This window comes from Curcuma longa, chromosome 20, assembly GCF_044706935.1.
Source record: "Curcuma longa cultivar G26 ecotype Majalengka, Jawa Barat chromosome 20, ITB_CL_G26_1.1, whole genome shotgun sequence".
Taxonomy (NCBI): Eukaryota; Viridiplantae; Streptophyta; class Magnoliopsida; order Zingiberales; family Zingiberaceae; genus Curcuma; species Curcuma longa.
Window position 1 is genome coordinate 4660104 of NC_133880.1, and position 15983 is coordinate 4676086.

The window sequence follows — 15983 nt, forward strand, 5'->3', positions numbered from 1 at the left end:
AAGAATCGTGGGCCTATTTCTTTTGGGCCAGGCATATCCACCACAACACAGAAATGGGCCGGGCTAAGCTGGGCTGGCAACCTTCTTTGGTAGAAACTCGAGCAGAATTTTGACATCGTACAGGCGACGCAGAGCGCAGAGATGGCGAAGAGCTACCGCCGGCTGATCTTGGGTCTCTTGGTAGCCTTCCTCTCAGTCTCGGGTGCCGTTGGGTTCCAGTCAGACGAGTTGTTGCAGGATGATGAGGAATTCGGGCTCGAGGGTGGCCGACCAGCCGTCGATCCGCAACCTTCCATCCCTGCCCAACCGCCGCTCCGCCGCAAACCTGAACTTGATCTTCCCTTCGGATCATCCGATTCCAAGTCGGTCCAGTTCTCTCTGGAGCATCAGTTGGGAACCTCTGGGTTCTCGCCTGCTGGAACTTTTACTGCTCGCCTCAAGTCTTGGGGCCATGGAGGGCAGGTATAGATCAGTTTCCACTTTCCCTTTGATTTGATCTACCGTTATTGCTTTCGAATTTGCTGGTTCTTTAACTGATAGATCTTCTTATTAATGTTGTGGGGAAAAAATAAATGTAATTTTCATTCATTACGCGTGATAATAAGAGTGTTGGTCTTTTGCCGTTCAAATTATTGCATCTCTCAGTGCTGTTGGACATGATTACAGACTCTGACCAAGCTTAGGTTCTCGAGAAACGCGCTGACAGAAGAAGAAAAGGAGGCTTTCAAGGTATTTTTATTTCGGAGAAAATGTCCTTTTTTATGTATGACTGGAATTTAGATGAGTAATAGAATGGACACTGGAGCTGTTAAATTTATTTTGCTGCAGAAGCTATTGAAGGAAGATGGATACTATACGATCAGACTACCATCTAATGTGTTAGATCCTCCGGGAAGAGAATTTGTTGTTTCATCAGTCAGAGCTGTGAGTAAACAACTGTTGATTTACTGATCTTTCTTCTTAACTTCATATTTTTGACCTCGTTGTATTCGCTTTTGCTTCTAATTTGGACCAGAAAGATATGTTAAATAATGCTTCTGAAAATGCAGTTTAGTTACTTCCAGTACCATATAGTAACAAGATAGTGTCAGATTTAGGTCCAGTTCTATGCTATGTAACAGTAGAAATAAGTCCACTTTTAATGTATGTGTGAACTACAAGATAATGACATAAGAATAAAGGTCCGAATGCATTAAATATATTTCATTAGCTGATTTGTTTTGTCCACTTAACACTTAATTCACATTGCAGTAGTTTTATAAATGTTGGTCCTTAAATGTCTGGGTCAGATTATAAAATCTTGTTATATATATATATATATATATATATATATATATATATATATATATATATATATATTATATATATATATAATATAATAAAATAAAAACTATCTGGTTAGAATTTTTATCTTCTACCTCTTCCACAAGATCAATGGTTCAACTATGGCTACATGATTTTCCTTTTTCTTCTTAAGATGCTGAGTTGATGCTTTTGCATGCTTGTAAAATTGTTTTAAACAATTCTTTCATGGACTATTTTAAGATTTGATCCTCCAGATGATACTCAATTATGCTTTGGAATGAGTAATAAATTTTTTACAATTCTTTATTGTATATCAACATTTTTTCAATCTCTTGGATTGTTACAAGAAAGATAATCTTTTTAAAACCATGCCATGTTTTGTGTGATGATGGAAAATGGCCATTTTGTATCTATATTTCAAAGTATTAAAGGTCATTTCCTGAAGGATATCATGCTGATATTGATTTTTCTCAATGACAATAATAGTAGATGGATTTAATTTTCATAAGCAATTGGATGTCAATTGCTACTTTGCTAATTAAGTTTTTATTCCAGAGGTGCATTCCTAGAGAGAGTTTGGACGAGCATTTTGTCATCCATACGGTAATTGCCTATTACTTATGATTGGCATGTATACTGATATCTAGTTTTGCGAAAAAAGCTTCATTCCATAGTTCTTTACCATACGGCGATTACTTGAAAATTGCACTTCATGTATCCTTATGTTCTTTGAAATGAAATTAGCATGCATCAATGTCACAATTGAGCGTGCAGAAAAAGGCTGACAGTGTAAGAGGTCATTGCTAAAAACCATGGGAAGGTTCTTCTCCTTGCTGTTCATAGGGTGATGGTGGAGCATGGTGAGGAGAAACACAAAGTATCAAATACTTCACAAAATTCAGCTTTCCAATTGTTGCTGCACCAACAAAACTCTTTAAAAATGAAATATTATTAAGACGATGGCTAACATGGGGGATTAGGTTTCTTTGGCCCTTACAATACAAAATTGAAAATTATTCCAGGAAGAAACAATCCTATGCCTGATGGACTCAACCAATCATGAAATTAATTCCCTATTTTTAAGGTTGTTGGTTCAGTCATCAACTCTTTGAAGATCAATCCTAGCACCAATGTTGTATCCTTGTTTTCATCATCATGAAGTGTCTTGGTTTTATTTTCTATACATAAGATCTTTTGCTGGTTTAGTGTAGGAAGTTGAACATAGGTAATATCTATGATCTGCATCAAAGAAAGTGTACAGTTGTTAGATTAATGGTGTTGTTTGTTATATTTGTTTTGGGCCTATTCCGACCTTGAGAGCTATAGTCATACAGCATCATATTGAGTCCTATTTATATCATAATATAATAGTTATTTCTTAATAACAACAATACGATATTTCATCCTCTCAACTAACTTGATGCTTTATCTTCTTAACAAATTGCGTTTGCTTTTGCAGGATGGTGTGAATATTTTGGCAGTGAATTATGGGTCAGCCGGAGCTTGTCAATATCCAAGATTACTCGGATATGTATGTTCTTCTAAATGGTTAAGGCGATGTTTATTCTCCTAAGTAGTTGTAATAATGCTTTATATATTAAATGTTAGTACATGTATCAATCAAATTTGTACACTATCTATCAGTTTTGAAACCAAAACAGTATGAGATGGACTGGAACACAATTAAATCTATCAAGCTGATATTAGGTAGCTCCACCACTCTGGTCCATTACTTCATTTTTCCTTAGGGCTTGTTCGGTGGAAAGGATGGATAAAGGTGGATTGATGGATGAATGAGCGGATGGATGGAGATTGTTCAATTAGAAGTATAGATCGAAGGACAATAAGGAAAGTCAACAAGGAAATGTTGAGTAGGAATACTACAAATATCATGTGGACACATTCACATCAATTATCACTGAAAGTTTGATAAAAACACTATCAATAATCCATCCTACTCCACAACCGAGTATAACAATAGCACTAGAGTTACTGCTAATGATAACAATCATGATCAAATGGAAAAAAAACTCTTATCAACTAATGCAATCACATACAAACTACTTAGCAAGCAACTATCTAAATGTCAACTTATGTGCCAGAGCATATAGGATCTATGGATTTCTTCCTTACCCCTAACAGAGTGGCATATCATGCCTGCCTGTTCAAGAATATGCACAATTATGTAATATCTTGTTAGTGTGATAATGTTGCATCCAATACTCCACACTCGTCCATGCCACCTTGTGTAATGCAGCAAACCAAAGTGTGGTGTTTGTATGGATGCTCTTAAGTATTAACTTCAGCTCTGAGCTAAACAGTCGATCCATACAAGATAACCATACACATAATCGACCTTAATAAAAGAACTCAATATAGGAGGAAAGCCATTTCTCTAAAATTCAATGGTGGAAATCAATCAAAGCCATTCTTGTCAGAAATTAATATTTGGTGAGTGCCTTTACCTAGTCTTATCCTGGTGCATTGGGTTTGCTGAGTGAATATCTGACTTACCATGCTAGGCCTTCCTTTGGTCTCTCTCTCGTCTTTTTTGAGTTCTTATGATCTAACTTAATCATTCTCCATATTTAGATACATGATGTCACTTGTTCACTTTCTCTCAATCTTGTTCATTATCAGGGAACCATTAATTAAGCTAGGTCAAAATGTTGGGCAAAACATGTGCTTATGAAGTTTTGACTGAGAAGGAATTTTTTTTATGTTTGTTAGTGAATTCAATCTCAGATCCAAGAAAAGAAGTAAAGCAAGACCAAAGAACAAGAACAAATCCGTTTGTCTCTAGGGAAAGAACTATGCCTGAATCATACAACATGACATAGCATGCATGTGATGAAAGATGTAAATAGGTTACAATAATCCACAGTGAGCTTCAATCTCCACAAAAATTGTAAAAAAAAAATATTTAACATAAGCAAGATATTATAACAATAATATATACACAAATATGGCCAAAGGAGATAACTGGACAGAATGGAATTAAATAAGTATACAGAAGAAGCATCAATACAAGTCGAGGTTTTATGCCAGATTTGGTTCTTCTGTCATCAATCAAGCTCAAACGTTCAGAGTTAAAGGTGGTTTAAACATCTTGGCTATGTTATCTGCCAAGTTATACACATTCACACCCAAATCCTAGATGATGTTTACATCACATCCAAAACCTCTCCCCCCCCCATATATAGATGATGGCTGCTGGTACCCATTTGCCAGCTCAGTCCTCCATCAGACTATGATGCTCACCCTCTCTCAGAAGACGAAGGCAAGAAGGGAATAAGAAATGGAAATCCGTAGTATCAACCTTGTCGCCGATATAAATCCCATTTCAAACTGTTTAAGCGGTACCAATGGCCCAAAACTGCTAGTTCAAACTGGTTTAAAGTCTAATTATTGTTGATTTGATCCCAGATTGAGTTCAGAGAAAACTCCTAATTCTCCCCATGAGACCATTTGGTGATGCATCTTTGTTCTACTTTAAAGGGAAGAGAACTTTATAGAGCTTATGGTTGCAATTAACTTGCCTCATTCTGTGTTTATTTGAGGTTAACTTGCCTCATTCTGTATTTATTTGAGGTAACTAGGAAAGCATTATCGAAAGCTATTGAGTATAAGAATTGGTTTATTTTCATTCTTTTGGTCAATAAAACTATATTTGTATGCATAACCTCTCATTTTCAGCCTGCAAAGTGGTCTTTCACGTCATATACTCTCATGAAGACCAGTGAGCAAGCTCCAAGGTACAACTACACCTGTCTAAAACTGAGTATAAATCCATCATGTCTTTATATAATGCACTGGTTCTATGCTTTGATACTACATTTTCAGAGTATATGTTTTGATTTAAGGGAAAGTATCAACCAGTAAACCAATACAACATTGTTAATAAATATCAAACTTTATTCTCTAAAATACCTGCAGAACTCCGACATTTGCTGAAGAATTGCTTGCTGCGGAGGAGGGAGTTGGTGAAGGTGTGAAGCCACCCGAAAGATCTTTCTGGGCTAAATATGTAAGAGACCTTTTTGTTTTTCTTTCTTCATGTGCAGTTAGGTTTTATCCATACATTAAGTTTGTTAATTATTTTCAATTAGCATAAAGTGCAATGGCTGACAACATAATCAAGTTGCCTAACATTTCCAATCCTTTTTATCATCCTATCTGCAGTGGATGTATTTAATTCCTCTAGTCTTCATTGTGCTGAATGCCATGACCCAAGCCATGAACATGCCGGAGGAAGGGGCTGCTGGGCAAGCTGCACAGCGGGCACCAAGTGCTAATGCTAGAAGAAGATGAAAATGAGTGGCGCAAGAAATTAGTCCAGGTATCTCGCTTTTTCTTTTTTTTTTTCAAATCATACATTGATACAGTGCAAATCCTATGTTTTACTTGCCTCATGTTGTTACTTCAGAGGAGGATGAAAACTGTCTTCAAGTATTCCTTCTGCTGTTTACTTGAGAGAGACTAGATGGGTTCAAATTTCGTCATTCTTTCATTATCACTCATATCTACTTTCACCGAGACCAATGGAAAGTTGTCTTGCATATGCCCTCTTGTCCTCCCAATCGAACTAGCCCTAAAGGGGGTTTTTTTTTTTGCCTGAAGAAATGTGAGGTGGTCGGCCTGCTAGTGGTTGTTCTTTAGTTATGCATCAATAACAATAACCTACCAAATTTTGTTGTATCATATTAAAAACTCTCTTTTTACCTTTTTTTTTTTTCGTTTCAGGATTATGAATGAGAAAGCTGGCGCGTTCCTGTTGCAGTTGAAGTCCAAGTGCTCTGTTTCTTATTTGCATGTCGCTTCATGCTTTTGGTCCTGAAGCCAAAATCATGAAACTGATTCTTGAATGGCATCAAACATTGTTCCCTCCTTCCCTAAACGATTCAAATACTCAATTTCTCATTTCGAAAATTAGTGCAGAACTAAAATCATTTAGATGCTTCCCCACTAGGTATTTTCTTCAGTCGTATTGTTTATTAGACTGCTGTCAAACAGACACTAATTTGACTCTACATGGTGCATCAGCAATATTCAACATTTCATATTACTCCATTTATTCTCCCTGCTAAGCATTTGTTGAGCTTCTTCACTGTCTAAGCATTTGTATACTTGATACATATATCTAAAATATAAAATAGATAATAACTTAAATCATATTAATATGTAATCAACCATAAAAGAACTGTTTTTATCAACATTAATTACTATGATTGGGTTATCTTGTGTGCATTTTTAGGCAACTTCGTGGAATTGATGGGGTTGTTAGGATGGTGAATTTTATTTTATTTTATTTTTGTTGAAGTGTGCATTTTAACCTTATTTGGATCTCAACTTCACAATCCAGTTAGCTGCTATAGATTCAGAATCTAAATAGTAAACCTACAAAAAAATTATATTTTCCTAACACAAAAGTTTGGGCTAATTTTTTAATTTGTTTTTAATTCAGTTATTTAATTTTTATAATTTAATTAATTTTAGAGATGATCGATTTTAAATTGAAAAATATAAAAAAAAAATTGATAAATCTAGTATTCTAATGGTTTCAGGACGGTCTGGTCTCACATTTAGTTTTTCTCGACCACAGGGTTAATCAGCGCATACGGCGGTATTGTTTCGGATGTCGTCAGGATTTGATTGTGTTCCACTTTGGAAGAAAATTTTTGTAAATATGCCGTAACTGGGGACTAACCACTTCAATCATATTCTACAGTTGAGGTCTAAATCGGAAAACCTAGATATAGTTGCTGGTCATGATTTGGTGAGCGATCGATCAGTGCAGAATATTTTAGAAATATTTTGGTGGTTTACGGAAATGAGCATCCGGTGGGTTTTTCTGAAAAAGAAAGTTTTGATAGGGTATTTATGAAAAATAGATACGCTAGGGCAGAGCAGTCGAGAATTACTGCTGTACCCAACTTTGTACCGTCGTCACTGGCCTCTCGCGTGTTTACGGTGGGGCCTTTTCCCTACGGAAGCAGGAGCAGCACGCACGATCCGACCACCATCGCGGCGCCACCTCCTCCTCTGTCGCTCACCGTCAGGAAACCCTCGGCGAAATCCTTCCGGCTTCGTCGGAGAGCAACGCCGGGGATCAACACAAAGGTGCAGTTCTCTTTTCTCGAGCAAGCGATGCAGGCCATGGAAGGACCCAGCGGTCGACAGAGGAAACCCAGAAGACCCGCCCTCTCTCTCAACTCCCAGGTTGGCTCACCTCTTCAAGTCAATTTTCAATCTCTTGCATCCCGCGTACTCCTGGTTTATTGGTTTCTGTTCGATTAGTTTCTTGTTTTCTTAGCTTCACGACTTCGTGTTGTAGATTTAGGGTTTTACTTTCTTCCCTTCTTGTTTTCCCCTTTTAGCTGTAAAGGTGAATTCTTTGGCGATTTCTGATAGGAAAATTTTGATTTTTTTAAAAAAATAACTCTATGTAGGATGTGACGGGAGATACTACCATGGACGCAATTGAAGGAATGGACGATGATGAATTGATTGATGATAGTGTTGGAGATGAAATTGACGATAGAGTACCTGAGGTGGGCATGGTGTTCAAGAATCATCAAGAGGTATCAAAGTTCTACAAGAGATATGCTCGGCGGGTGGGGTTTGGCATCGCTATAAGAAGATCTGCCTTTACGGAAGACGGACACTGCTTGTACTTAGAATTGATGTGCTGCAAAGGGGGCCGGAAGCGACCAGAGCCCAAGTACAGGAAGCGCAACTCAGCAAAAACGAATTGCCCTGCAAGGATTAAAGTTAAGCTCTGGGGTGATGGGATGCTTCACTTGGTTGTGGCTAACATTGACCACAACCACCCAGTTAGCCCCTCCATGGCAAGGTTCTTGACTTGTTATAGGCAGCTGTCAGGTGCTGCCAAGAAGCGTGCTGATCGAAACAAAGGAGAGATAGATGAACCAAGATTGCCGCCAACTATGCCACTTGATAGATTAAGTGCGCTTGAAGAATTACTCTTTAGTGAGAGCCAGCATAGGAGTTTTATGGAAAGAGGTAGATTGAAGCTTGGGGAAGGGGATGCTGAAGCCCTTCGTCTTTTTTTCACCCGAATGCAGGCCAAGAATACGAATTTCTTCAATGTCGTGGATTTGGATGAGGAGGGGCATGTGAGAAATGTCTTCTGGGCAGATGCACGGTCAAGAGCTGCATATCAATATTACAATGACGTTGTCATGCTTGATACCACATATGTGACAAACAAATATGATCTACCTCTTGCTACACTTGTTGGGGTGAACCATCATGGCCAGTTGGTTTTACTGGGTTGCTGCTTGCTATCAGATGAGACCATGGAGACATATGTATGGTTGTTTAAGGCATGGATAGCGTGTATGTATGGGGAGTTCCCCAAGGCCCTTATTACTGATCATTTTAAGGCCATTCAGAGTGCTGTTGCTCAAGTTATCCCCAATGTTCGCCATCGCATGTGCCTGTCGCAGATACTTAAAAGGGTACCTGAAAAATTAGGTGGCTCGGCAGATTATAGAGCCATTAATAAGGCATTGCAAAAGGCTGTTTATGATTCCTTAACAGTTGATGAGTTTGAAGAAGATTGGACAAGGATGGTTGACATATATGGACTTCAAGGCAATGAATGGATCAGATCATTGTATGAATTTCGGCATTCTTGGGTCCCTGTATATTTGAAAAATACATTCTGGGCTGGCATGTCTACCACCCAGCGAAATGAGACTACAGTTGCATTTTTTGATGGGCATGTTGAAACAAAGACTTCCTTGAAGCAATTTCTTAGTAAATACGAGATGGCATTGCTGGATAAATATGAAAAGGAAGCTCAAGCAGATTTTGAGACATTTCACAAGAGGCGACCTTCTGTTTCTAAATTTTACATGGAAGAACAACTTTCCAGAGTCTTCACACTTAATATGTTTAAGAAGTTTCAGGATGAGATTGAAGCCATAATGTACTGTCATGCATCTCTGCTCAAGGTAGAGGGACCCATATCTACTTTTGATGTCAGGGAATGCATTTTTCTTGATGATGGCAAGAGAACAATGAACAAGAACCATGGGGTTTTATACAACACAGAAGAGAAGGAGATTCAGTGCATATGTGGTTCATTTCAGTTTAGAGGGATCCTATGCAGGCATGCTTTGTCTGTACTCAAGTTGCAACAAGTGCATGAAATTCCATCGCAGTATGTCATTAACCGGTGGAAAAAAGACTTTAAGCGATTGCATGTTCTTGCTCGGTCTTCGGATGATGTCATTGCTAATAATAGAATTGATCGATATGATTACTTATCAATGCGATGTCTTCAGCTTGTTGAAGTAGGAGTGCTGTCAGATAAATACCAACTAGCTCTTAGATTGATAAAAGAGATGGAGAAGTTTCTTCTAAGTGACAACACATATGATGATACACAGCCTAAGATTAAGCCTCGAATTCCTAAAGCAAATAGATTGATCCAAAATCGCAAGCTAAATGTTGGAACTAGTGTGGCATCTGGAAATGGAAATGCAGTACAGCAGCTTGGTGGTTTTGTGCAGTTAAATGAGGGCCATGTAAGGGTTTGCTCTTAATTTGGTCCATTAGTTGATTGTTATACAGCGCTAATTGTTTTTGAACCCTTCATGGACAGCCTTCTCTAGGAATCACAAAGGCTACTGATTTTCAAGTTCTTCCAACTCCATACCTTGCCAGCCAAATCAGGGCACAACCAAATATAAAACCCACGGTTCTCGTTATTCTGTTTTTTTTCTTCTGTACATTAATATTCTGGTAGATTTATATGACATCACTTACCTTTTCTTGGAAATTATGTTTGCAACAGGAAGGTGGAAACCCAGCTGTCCTACCTCGGAGTCAATTTGGTATGCCACTGAATGGAAACCAAGCAACAGTACGACCAGGCATTGTGTATATGTTCCCAGTATGTCTTAATCTTCATTTCTCCCAATCTCCTCCTAATGTTCCCCTTGTTAAAAATTATTGCATGTTAAGTGAATTTTCTCCATGGCCGTTCTGTGCAAGAGTATGCCCATCAGTTCTAGGTCACTACATCATATCTATAATAGCAACAAATGTCTCAATCTGTTTCAGTATCCTAAACTGAATGATTACTATGACTTTTTAAATTTACATTAATTTTTCAAATATTCATCGTGACTTTTTATTTAAATAATTAATTGTTTTACAGGGTGGATTTGACCCACAGACATTTGGAAATGGACCTCTGATGCCATGGATCTATCAGCCAGTGCTCCAAGTATAGTTTAGTTGATTTATTGTTACTTGCATGGGAGTACTTCAAATTGTGTTTCTCCTGAACATAATCTGATAATATGTAGGCTACTCAGAACCCAAAGGATCCTCTGGCACCAGGTCCCCCCAAAAGGAGACGAAAGATATTCCGTGATCAAAAGCCTGTTGAATCTACTCAAGATCCAAAAGAACCTCCTGTCGCATCAACTGGTTAATGGAAACAACACCAAGCTGCACATCTAACCCAAGGTATGCAACAAATCATGCCAGATCACATTGTCATGGATTTAGATGACTATTCTTTAGATAAGTATTTGCATTTTAATGTGTGATCACTCATGCCAAAGTTTTTTGCTCATGTCGCTTTAATCAAGGCTGGCAATTCAGCAGTTATTGCAAAATTATTACAAATTTTCCAAAAATATATATTATGACACAACAGTAGGTAACTCTCTGGAAAATCAATTTATGTGATGTAAACTGAAATATTTTAACAAGGCTACTGATTTGTAGAACATGCCAATTCACATCGTATAACTTGTGTATCATGTATCTCATTGATGGAATTTGAGATTCTCTACCCTTTGTGAACAAGTAGCAAATATGGTTGTGATTTGCTTGGTTCTCTTATGATATTCAATGTCAAACATAACACTGCACGCTTTTTTGTAGTGACATTACAGCAGCTTGAATAATTTTTCTACTCGTGGTAGGATGGTAAAGAAGCAGGTCAGAGCTGAGCACACAAAGGTATTGGTTGAGATTGCTGTGCAGAACAATGCATTCCAGCATGTAAGGCATAGCAGAGTGTTTCCCATTCTACAATCTGCAATACCATTTCCTCTCTGATGCTTCTTTGCAATTGCTTTTGTGAAGGATTAAGCCTTTCAACATTTGGCCATATGTGAGTCCTGTTGGCTAAATTTGCCCCTTTCAAGTTATCAATTGCATGCTTCAGCCAAATCTCTATAGTTTATCTACGTAGCCAGTTCTGTTTAACCTTGGTAATGGCAGGACATAAGTGGCCTAGCCTTGCAGTTATACAAATCTTATTTTGCTACTCATGTACCTCGGTGATGTATTTCGAAGACGACGATAGTATTTTTCTAGCTTTGTGGCTTGATTTCTTGTAATGATAACATTATTATTTGTAGGTCTTCACAATCCAGCTACGCTGTCTGAGTTTATGTAAATAACAAGTTTCTTAATCAAAAACCTCTGGTACGAATTATCAAGCATTTTCATTTATTTTAGCTTTCATTACTTGTGATAGACGCCCAGGCTTTATTCTTGCATAACTTGTATTTTCTTTGGGAATTACACAAACTAGATGTTTGAATTATTTCCATCATAGTAAAAAATGTCAAATTCTTCAGAAGTATATTGAGATCAATCAATCAAGATAATAAAAATCTAAAGAAAGCATGTGATATATGGACGATGAACATTAATGTATCTCACTTCCTTAATCTAACAAGTCATCCACCAAAATATCAACTTGTATATATAACAAACAATGTACATGAACAAGACTTAACACAAGACAATTAAACCTGGCTAACAAATGCTATCTATCCACACATATTAAGGAAGTGATTTATTATTGCAGTCTACCTGATAGAGAACCATAAATAATCTTGAGATTGTTCTATCAAGATTTGCAGAGTCTTCATTTCTTCTCTATTTGCTTCATAATATTGGGTAGTTATGATATAGGCAGAGCAACCTATAAGTAGTTGAGATAATATCTCAACCTTCCAATGCAGCGTCTTCCTTCACAACAACTCTCTCCAAGTCGGTGCCAGCATCAAGCTCAACGTTTCCATCAGTCGATTGCTTCATGTTCGATTCGCTGCCGCCGCTCATTTCCCTATCTTTCTTGTTCTTTGCACCTCTGGCCCAATGGAGAAGACCAGCTTGCACATTCTCATCAAATATGGCCCTGTTGAATGAGCTCCCCATCTAGATTTTTCAACAAGTTAAAACGACAGTAAGTAGAAGGCAGGAAATACCCTTTGAAGTTTGTTTCACCTGAGTAACAATGGCATAGAGTGGAAGGGTGCTATAACTGCAAAGGATTTGGACAAGCACACTGGAGAACAACAAGAAATGAGTTAACATACACAATTATTAGCTCTTATCTAACTGCCTATTTAGTTTACAAAGTGCCATCTAGAGTTTCAGCATTGTTAAAAAACCGCCTAAATTTCGGCTTTTGTTTACAAAATGCCCAAAGTTTTAGTTTGCTGATTTAGTTAGTTGGTGAATTGCCCCAGGAGTTTGCCATACTTCAGAAAACTTTGAGGGCCATTTTGATACTTGGAAACATTGTGGCAACAAAATGCTTCAGAGTTTCATTGTAACTTGGAAAATTTCATTTAACCCCAGACTTTTACTCTTTTATTGAAACATCCCTTCTAATTTCACTATTAGGTCTTGCACTTTCACTTTCATAAGTATTGTCGAAATGCCTCCAAAATTAGCAACAATTATATAAGTTTAGGGGATCAAAACAACAATCATAAGACTCCATGGGCTACACTCTGTTTAACCGCATCTTGACTCGGAGGCCATCGAAACTATCGAAAACTAAAATTCAAACTCACAGACATTCTTACAAAAAAAGAGAGGATAAATTCATGTGAGGGGGTGCATTTTTTAAAATATTAAAATTAATGAGGTATTCAGAAAAGAGCCTAAACTCTGAGGGTAATAATGAAAAATTCAGAAGAATTTGGCATGCACCAACCAGATTATAAGCTTGGGAACAAGGTAGCCTACTTTCTCCATGATGCAGGACTCAATGCCAAATGTTAGCTGCATCACCAAAACCATTGATTTAGTATCGAAAATCCTTCTTTTCGTGATCGAGATCATAGAACCCTCTTCGAACAAGTTCGACTCAAACCCTAATAAAAATGTGCTATTTACCAGTTTCCAGAAGAAACTTGCAATCTCAAATGCAATTTGGAACAGCATGAAGTGGATCAAGAACAACACAGCTCTTGGATTGTTAAACCAGAACAATTTATCTGAAGGAGTTGCTTTCAAGTGGCCTTCAGCAACCTGACTAACCAGTTCGGCGATCACATGCTCCAATTTGGTGCCAACAGCAAGCAAAAGCTGCAAAGTCATCAGCTTCGAGTCAATATGGACCGACAAGAGGATGATGATAAGAACCAAATAATTCTCAAATCTGTTTCATGAATGATGTAGGAATTAATCAAACTATCGACGAAAGTATGTTCGCGTTATGGACTGACTTACAATAAGGGGCACAAATGCTATCCAAAAATATACATGCCAAGCTGCAAGCAGAATAAGAAATGTAAAGAGATCCTGTTGAGTTCAGAATATAAATGTATAGACTGATTATTTTCTTATAGCTCATGTTTTTGCGATATATATTAGCCTGAAACTTCACAATGCCGTTCGAGTGAGAGGTCATTGATCATTAGAAAATGACCCACCGATATAATTTTGTGTTTGAAAATAGAGCAATGTGCATTTGAAAATACTTGGTGAACACACCTGCGACCCCCAACAGCAAGAATATCATAACGAAAATCCACAAGTACCCACTGCAGAACACAGGGAACCACATCAAAATAAGGAAGAAAGAAAATATTTATCATAATGAAAGGAAACTACATTAAATTTGAACCTCAAATGGTTAAAACCTAAAATGAGAAACTATTCTACAATTACCTTATGCCAACAACTTGTTTGTAATCAGCTTCAAGGACTCTCATCATATATTTGTAAAAGTCAAGCCCTGGGTTTCCTCTACAGTGAGTCTGGAATAAGAAAATGAGGAATCAAATGGAACTATGAGAGCTACTAGTGATTTTGTCTTTAGAATTGCTGAAAAATTATACATACCATGATGAATCCGTGTCTCATAGTACTGTAATCCGATTTGGTGACAGATCCATAGAATTGCTTAAAAAAAGAATGCTGAAAAAACAGAATCATCATAGGTTTGCTATTGAAAGTTTCATTAGCTGTAAGGAGGAAATTATTTTGCCTACCACCCAACTTAATATCAATGAATCCTTGCTGAATCCCTCGAAACACTTTACGGTGAATTTGCATTTCTGTACATCTCTCATCTTTGGAGGAACTGCACATACTCAATTCTGTTGGTTAATTATTCAGTAACAGTCAATCCATCTATCTCATGCTTCTTGTTAGATGTTAAGTAGACTTCCAAACTTGATTCTTACCGTTCCCCTTCGCTTTCTGGATTGAATCTTCCCAGCTTCTCCATTTGCGCATCTGAAATATGTAAAGATTGCAAACTTCTTAGCATGCTGAACAAGCATTTTAGTTAAGAACAAAGTGTTGTCATGCCATTACCTGCATGATTCCAAGAACCATAGTGATGAGGCTGGAGACGACATGAGTGACAGCCAGAACAAAGATGAAGATGTGCAGTTCATGAATTGCCTCAACTGACATCAATGGAACTTTTCCCTGGAGGAAATTAAGGAAATCATTATCAAATATGGTAAACTTTTGTTCTTTTAATCGCATGCAAGGAGTCAAAATCCATACTTGTAGTTCAAAACTCAAGAATTTTTTTAGCTCTTGCCAATTGGGTGCAGCCAGATAATTTTTCATAAGCTAGATCAGTTCATATAAACTATTAAGCTTAAAGCACATGCATTTTAGTTGGTTGTATTTCCATAACTTTCCATAGAATGAATCAAAATGATTTGCAAATTAGTTTGTGCCAAATTTTGAGACACAATGAACTTTTTTGAATTCCTAGATTTAACACAAAATGTAACATGAATTTGGAAACTATAAGGATAAAAAGTGACATTTTAGAAACTCTATGAGCATTTTGAACAGAGAGTAAACTATGAGGGGGCAAAATGAAAGTTTCTCAGAAAAAAATGGAACCGAAGAAGGTAGAGTCGCAGCTCGCCTGGTTATGGCAGTGGCCGGAAACTTCTCCTCCCCCGGCCAGTAACCTGCGCGCGCCACCGTGATTTCCGCCGGAGGAGGAACCGCCGGCAACGGCGGAAGGCTCATCATTTCCTTTGCAATGGCGCAGCCTACGCGTGATGCTCTCAGGGATGCAGATGTGCTGGATAGGGCCCTGCAGCACCACCAGCAAGAGCGAGATAAACCCCAGCAACATCAACTCTGTCACCAAAGATTCGAAATGAAGCCCTAAAATCCTCAAATAAGGAAAAAAAAAACACTTTTTCCCCAGCAAAATCCGCTCCAACACAGAGCCAGTGACAAAGGCAAGGAAACAAGACGCGACCTTCTTTAATTTTCTGGAGGGCCTCGAAGAGGGGCTTTCGGTTGTTCTTCTGGAGGACCTGCAAGATCAAATTTTTAGAATCCACCTTCGCTGAAGGAGGGATAGAGAAGCGAATACAGACGTTGCCGAGACGATGAAGGAAGCG

General features: G+C 37.8%; 3 protein-coding genes across 3 annotated transcripts; 2 read left to right on the forward strand and 1 right to left on the reverse strand.

The window, feature by feature from the left end:
- Positions 1 to 130: 130 nt before the first annotated feature.
- On the forward strand, positions 131 to 6368 carry LOC141813140 (uncharacterized). The gene is made up of 9 exons (XM_074701049.1): positions 131 to 462; positions 667 to 729; positions 829 to 924; positions 1861 to 1908; positions 2765 to 2836; positions 5002 to 5060; positions 5242 to 5332; positions 5488 to 5644; positions 6049 to 6368. Exons 1-8 carry the CDS (start codon positions 142 to 144, stop codon positions 5614 to 5616), a joined length of 879 nt encoding a protein of 292 aa, XP_074557150.1. The 5' UTR covers positions 131 to 141; the 3' UTR covers positions 5617 to 5644; positions 6049 to 6368.
- Positions 6369 to 7334: 966 nt separating this feature from the next.
- LOC141814035 (protein FAR1-RELATED SEQUENCE 6-like) lies at positions 7335 to 11798 on the forward strand. Its single transcript, XM_074702035.1, has 7 exons — positions 7335 to 7524; positions 7755 to 9860; positions 9938 to 10033; positions 10130 to 10228; positions 10496 to 10564; positions 10647 to 10809; positions 11274 to 11798. Exons 1-6 carry the CDS (start codon positions 7453 to 7455, stop codon positions 10773 to 10775), a joined length of 2571 nt encoding a protein of 856 aa, XP_074558136.1. The 5' UTR covers positions 7335 to 7452; the 3' UTR covers positions 10776 to 10809; positions 11274 to 11798.
- Positions 11799 to 12008: 210 nt separating this feature from the next.
- On the reverse strand, positions 12009 to 15983 carry LOC141813139 (MLO-like protein 1). Its single transcript, XM_074701048.1, has 14 exons — positions 15960 to 15983; positions 15839 to 15896; positions 15494 to 15714; positions 14920 to 15036; positions 14787 to 14838; positions 14592 to 14683; positions 14443 to 14517; positions 14269 to 14357; positions 14092 to 14141; positions 13828 to 13868; positions 13492 to 13683; positions 13310 to 13377; positions 12592 to 12652; positions 12009 to 12522 (listed from the first exon to the last, which is right to left on the reverse strand). Exons 3-14 carry the CDS (start codon positions 15707 to 15709, stop codon positions 12310 to 12312), a joined length of 1266 nt encoding a protein of 421 aa, XP_074557149.1. The 5' UTR covers positions 15710 to 15714; positions 15839 to 15896; positions 15960 to 15983; the 3' UTR covers positions 12009 to 12309.

Bases quoted from the DNA above. Each gene is read 5' to 3' on its own strand.
- LOC141813140 (XM_074701049.1), top strand. From the start codon at position 142: ATGGCGAAGAGCTACCGCCGGCTGATCTTGGGTCTCTTGGTAGCCTTC. The intron at 925-1,860 runs GTGAGTAAACAA...TTTTTATTCCAG, and splicing joins TTGTTTCATCAGTCAGAGCT to AGGTGCATTCCTAGAGAGAG. The intron at 2,837-5,001 runs GTATGTTCTTCT...TCTCATTTTCAG, and splicing joins ATCCAAGATTACTCGGATAT to CCTGCAAAGTGGTCTTTCAC.
- LOC141814035 (XM_074702035.1), top strand. From the start codon at position 7,453: ATGCAGGCCATGGAAGGACCCAGCGGTCGACAGAGGAAACCCAGAAGA. The intron at 10,229-10,495 runs GTATGTCTTAAT...ATTGTTTTACAG, and splicing joins GCATTGTGTATATGTTCCCA to GGTGGATTTGACCCACAGAC. The intron at 10,565-10,646 runs GTATAGTTTAGT...GATAATATGTAG, and splicing joins TCTATCAGCCAGTGCTCCAA to GCTACTCAGAACCCAAAGGA.
- LOC141813139 (XM_074701048.1), bottom strand. From the start codon at position 15,709: ATGTTGCTGGGGTTTATCTCGCTCTTGCTGGTGGTGCTGCAGGGCCCT. The intron at 13,378-13,491 runs GTAAATAGCACA...TTGGTGATGCAG, and splicing joins CAAGTTTCTTCTGGAAACTG to CTAACATTTGGCATTGAGTC. The intron at 12,653-13,309 runs GTTGGTGCATGC...GTTGTTCTCCAG, and splicing joins GTTCCCAAGCTTATAATCTG to TGTGCTTGTCCAAATCCTTT.